General features: G+C 44.8%; 1 protein-coding gene across 1 annotated transcript in view; it reads left to right on the plus strand.

The window, feature by feature from the left end:
- The first annotated feature begins 7,355 nt into the window (after nucleotides 1-7,355).
- DTNBP1 (dystrobrevin binding protein 1) overlaps nucleotides 7,356-12,031 on the plus strand; it is a 90,046-nt gene continuing 85,370 nt past the window's right edge. The window contains exon 1 of the mRNA XM_080941192.1: nucleotides 7,356-7,520. Within this exon, the coding sequence (XP_080797318.1) occupies nucleotides 7,465-7,520 (56 nt within the window). The 5' untranslated portion in view covers nucleotides 7,356-7,464. The remainder of the gene's footprint in view (nucleotides 7,521-12,031) is intronic.

A 12,031-nucleotide genomic window follows, 5' to 3' on the forward strand; every position in this document is an offset into this window, starting at 1 on the left:
CATAAATCCTGCTTCACCAGCCTGGGGAACATGGTATAAAACTATTACTCAAGTTATTCTGTTCATCATCACCAGTGATTTTCTTCCCTCCTAAGGGATTCTTCTTCCTTAATACATTTTTTTTTTTTTTTAGGTCTGAGATTGTCTGGTTTTTCTCTTGATTGCAGTCAAAACTGACTCAGCCACCTGTGGCTAGTTAGAACTGTCATTGTGGTTGGCTGTTTTGTGCTAAAATTGGTAGATCCATGCTATGATTGCCTTGTGCTCCCAATGAGGTCATATTTGGTGACTCGGGCCTTCCTTTATGTACACATACATTTCTTACCCTCTTTACTAGGGTCTTCATTTAGGGTCTAAGTGGCTTCTTCCTAATAAAATTGACACTGTACTGTGGACTCAGGTGGCCTATTAAAATCTTACCTGTCTCATCTTACACTCTCTCTATTCTCTTTCACCAAGGTGAGGTCCTTTGTGGATCTCCTTAGTCAGTTGACTTAGTACCACCATTTGGACCTATCTGGGATGTTTTATGTCGGTGGGGCTGTGTTCTTGAAGATGGGTGCTGTGGAAGGACATTTCTATGGGGCAGTGACATTGGTGAGCTGTGTCTGAAACCCTGGTCTCATGATGGCTGATATTGTCAAGGCAATGGGATCTAGAATTAACTAGAAGACAAGCCTCTGAATTATTTTGATCAGGGTAGCTGAGGTAGGAAGAGCCACGTGAACTGTGGGCAGGACCGTTCCGTGGGCTGGAGGTCTGGATTGCATAAAAAAATTAGACTGCAAGCTGAGAGCCAGCATCTGTCCTGGCGAAAGCTCCTGCCTTTGTGTCCGATCACTATGAATTTCCTACCACGATGGACCGTCTCCTTCAAAGGTTGAGCTAAAATAAGTTCCACCTTTCCTCCATCCCTCCCTTTCTTCCATCTGTTGCTTTTGTTGGGTATTTTATTGCAATATAAAACTAACTAATACAGTCCTATGTTGAATGCCATAGGATGCTGGGTGTCTTCCTGCAGTGGCCTCTAAGTTTGAGAAAGCCAGGCTGGTAAAGATCCTGAGGTAAACAACTGTCTGGTGCTAAAGGAGAAATTAGACAGTCAAGTTTGACCAATATGATGGGCAAATCTTTCTTTGTTCACTTTCTTACATAGGGCTCACCTCTAATCCATCCATGCTTCAGATTCAACTTCAACATGGAAAACTCCTTGCTTGCTAGCCAGGAGCAAATATCTCTTTTGTCCTCTCTTTCAGAAGCAGAGTTCCTGGGAGGGAGACCTAGTCATGGCTGGGCCATTCCCCCTCTGCTCTGGGGTTCTTTTCTTTATCTTTTTCCAAAGGTCTTGCAGTCTACAAGCACAGTGGTGTCCCGAATGACCTACCTAATCTCTCTCTGCAGCTTTAGTTTTCATGCCACCCGGCACCATTTTCCAAGTGCTACCCCTGTGGTGGTAGGGCAGAGGCTCACATCTGCCCACAACAACCATAAGCACCTTCCGGAAGTGGCATCCGGGTCTCTGGGTTTGAATTTATAAGGTAAGCCCGGAGAACTGGCCCCCTTTGGTGATTCTTCTAAAGCAAAGTCAAGGTCTTGGGGACCACTGTATTGCAAATGAGATTCTCCTGTGGGCATCTCCTCTGCCCTAGAGTAGAAGCACACAGACTGCAGTGTGATTTACTCTCAACTGTAAAACAGGGGGCATATATAAAGTGAGCTCTCAGTAAACAAAGGCTCTTGCCACACGATAATAATGATTAGCGACATTAATAATGACATCACTGTATCTATAGCCTCTAGTTCCTAACATAGGTAGAGCCTATGCATGATAAATATATGAGACTACAAAAAGCTCTGAGGATCCACGCCTTGCTGGACTTTTAGGAGGTAGTAAGCAGTCAGTAGGCAGAGCACGCTTCTGTCTCCATCTTTTTCAGCCAATGTTTCCTTTTCCCCACAGCCTCCAGATGTGGTAAGGAGTCAGTAAAGGAGGCTACTCGTTCTATTTTTAAAAACTAAAAAGTAAAATAAAACAAGTCTCACTACGTTTGCTTTTAAGATTTATCTTTGTTCTATGTGTATGAGTGTTTTGCCTGAATGTATGTACGTGTACTGCATGCCTGGTGCGTGCAGAGCCCAGAAGAGGGCATTGGATCCCTTGGAACTAGAGATACAAAAGGTTGTAAACTGTTGTGTGGGTGCTGTTCCTCCTTTGTCATCTCCACATTTTGTAATGCTGAGATTTATCCAAGGGCCTACGTTGACGAGCTAATGGCTCTTCCCGTCTGGTGGTTCATTAGGGTATCAAATGCATAATACTTAGACCCACTGGTGGAGAAAAAGGAAACAACCAATCCACATACTCCACAGAGCTTTTTACTGTGTATTCAGAAACTTATTATGTGTAGACTTCCATGCCCAGATATAAACAGACGCCAGAAATCAGAAAAACAAGCCATGGAGTCTGAGATTAAGGCTGCTGTTGCATGGAGAACTATTTTCCTCCCTTGCAGAAGGGAAGGGCCCTGTATTGCCTCAGTAGTTCCAACCTTAACTAGATCTCAAAATCACAGAGAATCTCTCACACAATATGGAGATGTTGCAGTTAAATCAAATGCTCTCAGGCTTAAGCCGGAGGATGGGAATTTAACAATGTCTCCTATATTATCTGGAGGAACAGCTAGCCTTGAAAACTGCCAACTTAAATTGTAATTATTAGTTATTTCCATTAATAATCCTCAATTATGAAGGCTTTTCCTCCTGTCTAGTATAAAGCTGAAACTTCACTATCTGTGATGATTGTCTCAAGATTTTTTTTTTGCTACTAATTTTATTTAAGAAATAAAGAAAAAATAAAATGGGTTTCACTACCTTTACTTTAAGATTTATTTTTATTTCATGTGTATTTTACGTGAATGTTTGTATGTGTACTGCATACATGCCTAGTGCCTGCAGAGGCCAGAAGAGGCCACTGGACCTGGAGTTCCCTTAGAGCTAGAGACATTTGTGAGCTGTTATGTCAGTACTGGGAGTCAACACGGGTCCTCTGCAAAAGTAGCAAGAGCACTTAGCCACTGAGCCCTTTCTCCAACCTCTGGCATATTATTAAGTTCTCCCATGCGAAGACATTTCTATATACAGTAGAATGTGTGTGTGTGTGTGTGTGTCATTTCTGTGGTCTATTTCTTTGAAGAGAAAATAATTTGTTTGTAAGATCAGAGGAAGAGGTCTCCATTAGTCATGCAGTACTGTATACTTTGATGAATGGAGTCGCTTGATTATTTCTGAATATTTTATGGATAATGTAGATTCAAACATACATTAACAGAAACAGTGGTATCCCCCTTAACACAGGATCCAACACCTTTTTCTTTTCATCTGAGCAAAATGACAAGGCCACGTGTCTAATTAGTTTCTATCATCATGGGGTGAAATCTGATGTGTGTATTGAAGGAAGTGGGGTGCCTTCGGCTATTTTTTCCAGTTAGTTCATGTTAGGTGCTTCCAACTTTTCAGGGCAGGAAGCCACTCCAGGCGGTGCATGCCTTCTGGGTCTGCTGACTGTCATCTGAGACTGTGCTGCCCTTTCCAACTCTTTCTCTCCTGTTCCTCAGCTGCAGCCTGACCTCTGCCCTTCGGTCTCCCTAGTGTATGCCCTGCCTCTGCTGTCTTCTTCAAAGTCACCTTGCCAGCTCTGTCTAGCTTATCTTCAGTAGAAATTGGAGATACTCATTGCTTCTTAGAAACATGGATGGATGGTTCTGACATCTTCAAACTCAACAATGCCCATATATTTACACATGTACAAATCTAGGTTAGGTCCCGGCATCTAAATGACCATGATGCCTCTCATCAAGAGACCTCTGACAACGACGTTGTGTGGAATCTCCTGGGTTGTTTGCACAGCTTTGCTCTTTAGTGGGGGTCAAAGTCCACTAAATCCTCATGGATCACTTTGCCTGCAGTAAAAATCTGTTGCAAAAGGATATTCCCCCCTCTGTGAATGTCAGAAAGTTCTCTTTCATGGGGCACAGATAGGAATCATGTGGGCATTTCTTATTACTCACTTTCTTACTCAGTATGTTTGGGTGGGATACTAACAGGTTACATCTCTATCACATTTCCAAGGGATGCCTATGCTGGTTTCGGGAGATGCTGCCATAGGGGACTTCTCGGCAGCTCTGACTCACAACAGTCTCATCGCCAGCACTCTCCTTGCACTGAGGTAATGAACTCTTAAATCAACTCTCAAACAATCCCCAAATTAACACTAGCCTAAGACCCTCCAGTATTCATGCTGTCCCCCCACAACTGTACTTAAAGCTTTTTCATTTCTCGTTCCATCTACTTTCTGGTGATTACCACGAACGTTTTCCTTGAAAGTCAGATGCTTCTGCTCCACGCCTCTGCTCATCCACAGCCAACCTTTCTGTGTAGCGGTGGTCAATTCCTCTCTAACTGCATTTTAAAACATTTGTTTGTTGTTTGTTTGTTTGTTTATTGAATGTGTGTGTGTGTCTCTGTGTGCCTGTGTGTGTGTGTGTGTGTGTGTGTGTGAGAGTGTGTGTGTGGTTGTGTGTGTGTGTGTGTGTGTGTGTGTGTGTGTGTGAATCCTGGAGAATCAGGCTTGGCAGAAAGTGTCTCTGCCCATTCCAATGAGCCATCTTGCCAAACCATCTAATTTCATTTTCTTTTTAAACTTTATTTCTTTTTAAAAACATAATAATCACTTTCGATGTTTCCCATGTATTAGACTTGATTAAGGTTACTCATTAAACACCTTGAAATACAATGTGTACACGCGAATAAACAGTATCAGTCAAGATAGGAATAATTGGTCTGAACTGGTGAAGCTGGGATTTTTTCTTAATAACTTAAAACAATTTTTTCTTTATGTTCTAGTGTTACATTAAAATTCCTTCATTAGAATTACTTTAGTAAATTCATAGCTTATTGTAGAAAGGCCCGTCTAAGTGAATTAAATAAAAATAGACTTGATCGCTCCCAGGACCATTTATTAGGTATTGTGTTACCTGTGATCACTCGCTTTGCAGGAGACACTGTTCTGAATGGAAAAGCACTCAAACAGGCAGCCCCACTCAGTCTTAGCTAAATCAACTCAGAAATGAGATTTAGGGACAAGGTGATGTACCTGTTATTCCTTTCTTATCACTGGGACTAGATACTTGAGCAGAAGCAACATCAGGGAAGATGGATTTATTTTGGCTCACGGTTTAAAAGGGCACAGTCTGTCATGAGAGAGGAGACACAGCAGAGAGCTCGTGGCTGGAGGGTGCAACTGAAACACCCACCAGAAAGCAGGGAGAGACAGGAAATGGGCCAGGGCTGTAAGGCCAAAGCCTCTCCCCACAATGACACAATCCCTCCAGCTAGGGCACATCTCCTAGAGATTCTCCAACTTCCCAAGTCAGCTCTACAAGCTCCCAGCCTGTAAGAAATAATAAGGGCTAGAGAGATGGCTCGGGGCCTGAGTTTAAATTTCGGTAACCACATGGTGGCTCACAGCCATCTGTAATGGGATCTGATGCCCTCTTCTGGTGTGTCTGAAGACGGCGACAGTGTACTTATGTATAATAAATATATAAATCTTTTTTTAAAAAGAAAGAATAGTAAACTATATAGAACTTTTTTTTAAAAGAAAGAATAGTAAGAAAAAATTAATGGCATTTTGAAACGTGCCTAGAGGCTCATCTACAAATGCCTGCTAGTCTAATTACCCTTTCAACCCAAACTAAAAGGTTAGAGTAGAAAATTCCTAACAGCCCAGCTTGCCTAAGGACCTACAGACGTGCTAAGGTCACGTGGCTGGTCAACTTTAAGCAGAACGTGAAATGCAGAGGTGAACACATGCACGGTCTTGGTTGAAAATAGACCCTAAAAGCTCAGCTGGAGAAAGACCCAGGTGAAGTACAAGGTTGGGTCCTCCCGATTATTCAGCCAGGGACTAAAGGGGAAAAAGGATCTGCATTGGGGTTACAAAGGTGCTCAGTGTGCCCACCATTCTGGACTGGTGCCTGGCTTTGGCAAGTGACAAAACATGAACTGCCGTACTTTCACTACCGAGTCTACAGGGCTCTTATTATGAAGTGAGGGTCCATGTGTCTCACGGCATCCAGTGTTCAAGTAAATAAACCTGCAGAGAACAATTTATTATGCAAACCCTAGCAGGAAACCAACTCCTCGATTTTATTTAGATACAACCAATGAAGCACGTGACTAATATTTATAGGGAAGTAGAGCTCCCAATACTGAACCTTGACCATCTAGCCATGAAAAAGATGGGCACCCTGGTAGCCAGTCTCAAAGCAAATGAATCCTCGTTTTGGAAGTCTGCACTCAAGAAAAGAAAGAAAGAAAGAAAGAAAGAAAGAAAGAAAGGAAGGAAGGAAGGAAGGAAGGAAGGAAGGAAGGAAGGAAGGAAGGAAGAAGAAAGAAAGAAAGAAAGAAAGAAAGAAAGAAAGAAAGAAAAGAAAAGCGTGACTAAACATCCAACTTTCCAGTTCAGAAGTCCTCTCCTGGGTAGAAAAGGCTCAGAGTGTTTTGATTCCTTTTTCCACATGAAAGGACTGGGGATGTCACTCTGTGGTGGAGTGCTTGCCTAGTATGCTACAAAGGGTTCTTGAGAAGTCCAATGAACACACGGTGAAACAATTGAAGGAAAGGGGGGCAAGGCTGAAAACAGAGAGGTATACTACAATAGATGGTGGTAGACTAGGCCAGGGAGAGAGCAAAGAGAGGAGGAGTCTGTGAACGCAGTACTGGAACAGAAGGGATAAAAGAAAGAAAAAGATGAGCAACTGCACTAAGGGTAACTGAAAGGTTGAGAAAAGATTGGCGCACAGAGTAAGGAGGGTTGGCTCAGTGGTAGAGCCTTGGTACGCAAGATACTGAGTTCTATCCCCACAAGGGGGCGGAGGAAGGGTAATGTGGCTTTGGCAACACGAAGAAGGGCACATTTATTTGATGGGGTCGGTCACAGTAAGAGCATGAATACGGGTGATCATCACTGACAAACCCCACGGAGTACCGAATCCTTGACTCAGTGTTGCTATAGGGAGGCGCAGCTACACAAGAGATTCCCGCAGCGCTCTTCCGACTCTTGGATGCCAACCCTTCACTAAAGGGCGCAGGGACTGAAATCATCCTTCCAAGAAGCATTGGCGCTTCAGTTTTAACCTTGGAGCTAGAAGCGCGAGGCCGGCTTCCCGGCCCGTCTGCAGAGAGGGCGAGCGCGCTCGCGAAGGCCCGCCCCTCGGCGCAGCCCGAGCCCTCCCCGGAGCGCGGTACTGCGGCTGCGCGGGCCGGGCGCGCGGAGGGGGCGGGGACGGGGACGCGGAAGGCGCGGCGGCTGCGGCGTGAAGCGAGAGCCGGCGCGCGGGGCGGGGGCGCCGGGCAGGCAGCGTCCGAGGGCGCGGCGGCGGGAGGCCCGAGGGAGGCGACGCGATGCTGGAGACCCTGCGCGAGCGGCTGCTGAGCGTGCAGCAGGATTTCACCTCCGGGTGAGTACGCGGTGGGCAGCCGAAAGGACAGCACGCGGGGACGCGGGGCTGCCGGCCGGCGAGCTCTCTCGCGCCGAGGAGACAACGAACTTCCCAGCGTCCCGGCGGCGGCACCGAGTCACTTTGGTCCCAGCGGGCGGGATGCCCTCTCGCCCTGTCGCGGGGCAGCGCTGCTTGACGGGCCAGGGTGGTCACGTGAGAGGCCGTGTCCTCCGCTCTGGGCGCCCGCGGGCCTACCCCGGGGCAGGACTCACCCCGGCCCCCCTCACCCTCCTCTTTCAGCCCGGGACACCGGGCTCTTCGGCCGGATCCTTGGCCACCCCTTCTCCGGCCTTCCCTGCCTTTTTACCCTGACTTAACGCCCTGATGGAGGAGCTGGGCCAGAGGGACAACTGGAGCGAAGCTGTTCTCACCCGGAGTTGCCTAAACTTTGGACGACCCGGGAACCTTTCGCAATCTCCTGGCTCTGGCCTCTCCCGGCTCGGATTATGCCGGAATGTCACGGGATTCCGAAGTGCTACAAAGTCTGGGAACTTCCGTGGGTACCAGGCTGCCTGAAGCCCTATTGCAGGGTTTTACCACCTAACCTGACTGCAAGTTACCCAGTCTCTTGTCTCTGCTTAAGCTACTGTAAGATAGTAGTGAATGGTGCTTACTTTACAGAGTTAGTGGGACTATTAGTAGCTGTGTTAAATAGGCTGTAAACACTGTTGGCATGGTCTATCGTATTTAATTCCTTTAACTGCTTTTCAAAAGTGTCACATTGTAAAGACTCTGCCATCCCCTTTGGTTTTTTTTTTTTTTTTTGTTTTGTTTTGAGACACGGCGTCATGCTGTAGCCCAGATCGGACTTGAACTGGCGGTAATACTCCTGCTTCAGCCTCCCCAACGCTGTGATTTTAGGCATCCACCACCATCCCTCCCCCACCCCCACCACCGCTGGTCTGTCATGTGTTTGGAGAGCGTTCCTAATGTGAGGGTACCTTTGTCATAATGCTACTTTAATAACTAATGGGGAAAATGACAGCCAATCTCTCATCTCGTGGAACAAAAACAAAATGTGTATACAGTCTGCGTGTTAAATAGTAACAAACTGGCAGATACTTGAAAGCTTCCGATGTCTATAAAGTATAACTGATGATTCTAGTTTTGTGTTCTTGTCAGTATTAGTTATGGGTGCCTAAGGGATTATTCAGCGATAAGTGTTATTTCATGCTTTCATTTTTTTAAAAAAATGTATAAATTTAGGGAAAGTAACTTCCTCTTTTGAATGTAAACTTTAAAACCTTTGGTGTATTAAGAGCCTGCTTGTAGCATGAGAGTGACCATGACTAAAACCCATTTGGATACTCTTCTGTTAAGGAATTCTTTGATGGCTCCGAAGTCCCTTTTGGTAGTTGCTAGGAGTGTAGATTACTTTTGTCTCAGAACTCATTCCTGGGCTTGATGTTTGCTTAGGAAGGTGGACTCTGGACTGCCCCACACCATCTTCAGAGATCTAGATAGCTTAAAAGGGTTGGAGTTTAGTTAGGGACAGAGGCTGAGGAGATGTGGTTAGGACCCCTTGGAAATTGTCATAGCTGGGGCCAACTGAGTTATCCAACATCCTGAGAAAGTTTTCTTCTGTGTAGGTTCTTATGTCTCATCTTTCTGCACAGGTGACTTAGCTGACAGGTCAGCAGACTGCACCATTATCCTGTTGCCTGGCATGAAATAACACTCTTCAAAGTGTGTGTGTCTGCCAGTGAAAGGGCACATCTAACTGCTGGGGACCTCGATTTCCTACATATCTTTATTGAGGGAACAACAAAACAACAGCAAATTCCATCTTTCTAACTCTTCCATATTCCTGCTTGAGAGCTTACCTATTCTGTTTTACATACTTGACCATTTTGGCCTTGGCTATGAAATTAAACACAGAAATTAAGTACATGTTTCTGTTGCAGCGGGCACTAAGGGGTTCAGTTGAACCATAACAGTCACCTCCCAAGGCTGTTGAAGTGAACCTGGTGTCCCTGTAGGGCCCTTGGTGAGTGGAACAAGTGTTCCTCAGACAGAACAGTTACCTTCTAAAACATTTTTTAAGTGTCCTGTGCTCAAGTTGCTCTGAATTTGATGCTCCTAAGAGGTAACAGGAGCCATGACTTTAGGTTTTATGCTCATTTCCATTTTTGGAAATTTCTGTAGCTGGAGTCTTAGCTCCAGACAAATTCCCTTTTTAATTTTTTTGCCCATGTGTATGTGTGTCTCAGTGTATGTATATTATGTATGTGCAGGTGCCTGCAGGGAAGAGATGAGGGTATGGGGTCCCCTGGAACTGGAATGACAGTTGTGAGCTGCCATGTGGTTGCTGGGAACTGCACTTGAATCCTTCGGAAGAACAAGTCTTCATAACTGCTGAGACACTTCTCTACCCCCTTCCCCAAAATAGTACTGTTTTATTCTCCTAAGAGAACAATAGTGACTAAATCACATCGATCTGATGTCCTCCATGACTTTCCTCTGAGGCAGAAAAACTCACCTTGGAGTTGAGCTGCTTCCCAAGTGCGGAAGAATGATCCCAGCTGGTCTGGCTGACCATAGGACCCTCCTCACCTGAGTGTGCAGCTGCTCCCTGCCGCCACCTGTCCTGTTCAGTGCTGATGTAATTGTGCTTGACCTCCAGAGAGGGTGGGGATGACTAGAATAGAGCTCCATCCCTGCCGCTGGGGGAGTCCTCATCTCTCCAGGGTAGAGGCTTTCCAGGTGTGAGATGTACCCACACACCTCACCTGTGCTCTGTAAGGAAGCTCAATAAACTCGTTAGTTCCCCAGAGTGAACTTCGTAGATAGTGTGTCTTGGTTTGTTATTGGGACCCTAGGGGCAGGAAAAGGTCTCCCTAAGGGAAGGAACTTTAGCTACAAGAAGCCACAATGTCTACATTCCATACAGACTTATGGGAAATGCAGTGTACAGTCATGATTGTTACAGGAGGACTGTGGTCTAGAGGAATCTAGGTTGTCCTTAGGTTTCTAGCCTCTTCTTATTTTCAGTCCTGGGACTAGAACCCAGGGCCTCACACATGCTAGGCAAGTGTTTTACTGCTGAGCACCATCCCTTGGCCCTGTGGCCTTGTATCTGTGGTACCCACAGCAGTACAAAGTTAGTGGTATGATTATGTCATGTTCTTCCTTCCTAAGCTTGCGGTTCTTTGTCCTGAGTTCTGTTTTCATTTGACTTGGTTCTAAGGAGCCATTTTAGGGATTTCCTGTAGAACAGGCTCTGTTAAAGTGTTGACCATGCCTTGTTTATTTGTTTGTTCCTGCCTTGATTTATTTATTTACTTATTTACTTATTTACTTACTTATTTACTTACTTACTTATTTACTTACTTATTTACTTACTTATTTACTTACTTATTTACTTACTTATTTACTTACTTATTTACTTACTTACTTATTTACTTACTTACTTATTTACTTATTTATTTATTTATCATATATAAGAACACTGTAGCTGTCTTCAGATACACCAGAAGAGGGCATCAGATCCCATTACAGATGGTTGTGAGCCACTGTGTAGTTGCTGGGAACTGAACTCAGGACCTCTGGAAGAGCAGTCAGCACTCTTAACCACTGAGCCATCCCTCCAGCCCTCTGTTCTTTTCTTGAGAGACTGTTTTGGCTCTGTGGGAAACCAATAAAAGTACATACTTCGGTGGTTTTTTGTTTGTTTTTCTTTTTAACCTTTGAACAGTTATGAACAAACACATAGGCATTAGGATGTAAAGCTCTTGGGGGAATGGAACACAGATTTCCTGAAGGCTGTGGCTTACATTACATGCTTGTGTTTCCTGTTTGTCATGCTTCCAAAGGCACCACTGCCCCTATTCTCTTCCTGTTCAACATCTTCGTTCTTTTCTCCTCTTCCATAGGTTTAAATTACCCAAAGAAGAATAGCTAAGAATGTAATTTAGTGCGGTCTGTAGGCAAAGCTTTGCTTTCGATGTTGACTTTTCTAGGATTTCAACTCTTTATGTTTTAGGTTCTGGAAATGGAGCCCAGGACCGATGGAAGTCAGGGAATCTGTCATTAAGTTACTCTCTCAGCTGATTGACCCTCCCTCCGTCTATATAAGTAGTATGTGTGTGTCTGTGTGAGCAGGTGCATGTACACAAATATATAGACAGTAGTTAGCCTTTTTCTTTTGCACTCCACTTTTTTTATTTTTTAGATTCACTTATGTTATGTGTGAGTGTTTGCTTCATGTATGTACCTGCAACCTTCCCTTTTTATGTCATAGGTGCTTTAAAAAGATATGAGAGGCCATTTGCTGAGGTTTGCATAGTGTATACCAAGAAATGTCTGTATATCGGGCTGAATCTCGCAGCTACAAAAGTTACAGAAGCAGTTTCTAACCTGGTGGTAATGAAAAACAAGGCCCAATGAACTGAATGTTCAAAGACACCAGTGATGTGCTGCGTGAACTCAGAGAACAAGTCCTTGATTTGGGTGCATCCACTAAGGGCTTC

Source organism: Micromys minutus (genome assembly GCF_963924665.1).
Source record: "Micromys minutus genome assembly, chromosome: 1".
Lineage (NCBI taxonomy): Eukaryota > Metazoa > Chordata > Mammalia > Rodentia > Muridae > Micromys > Micromys minutus.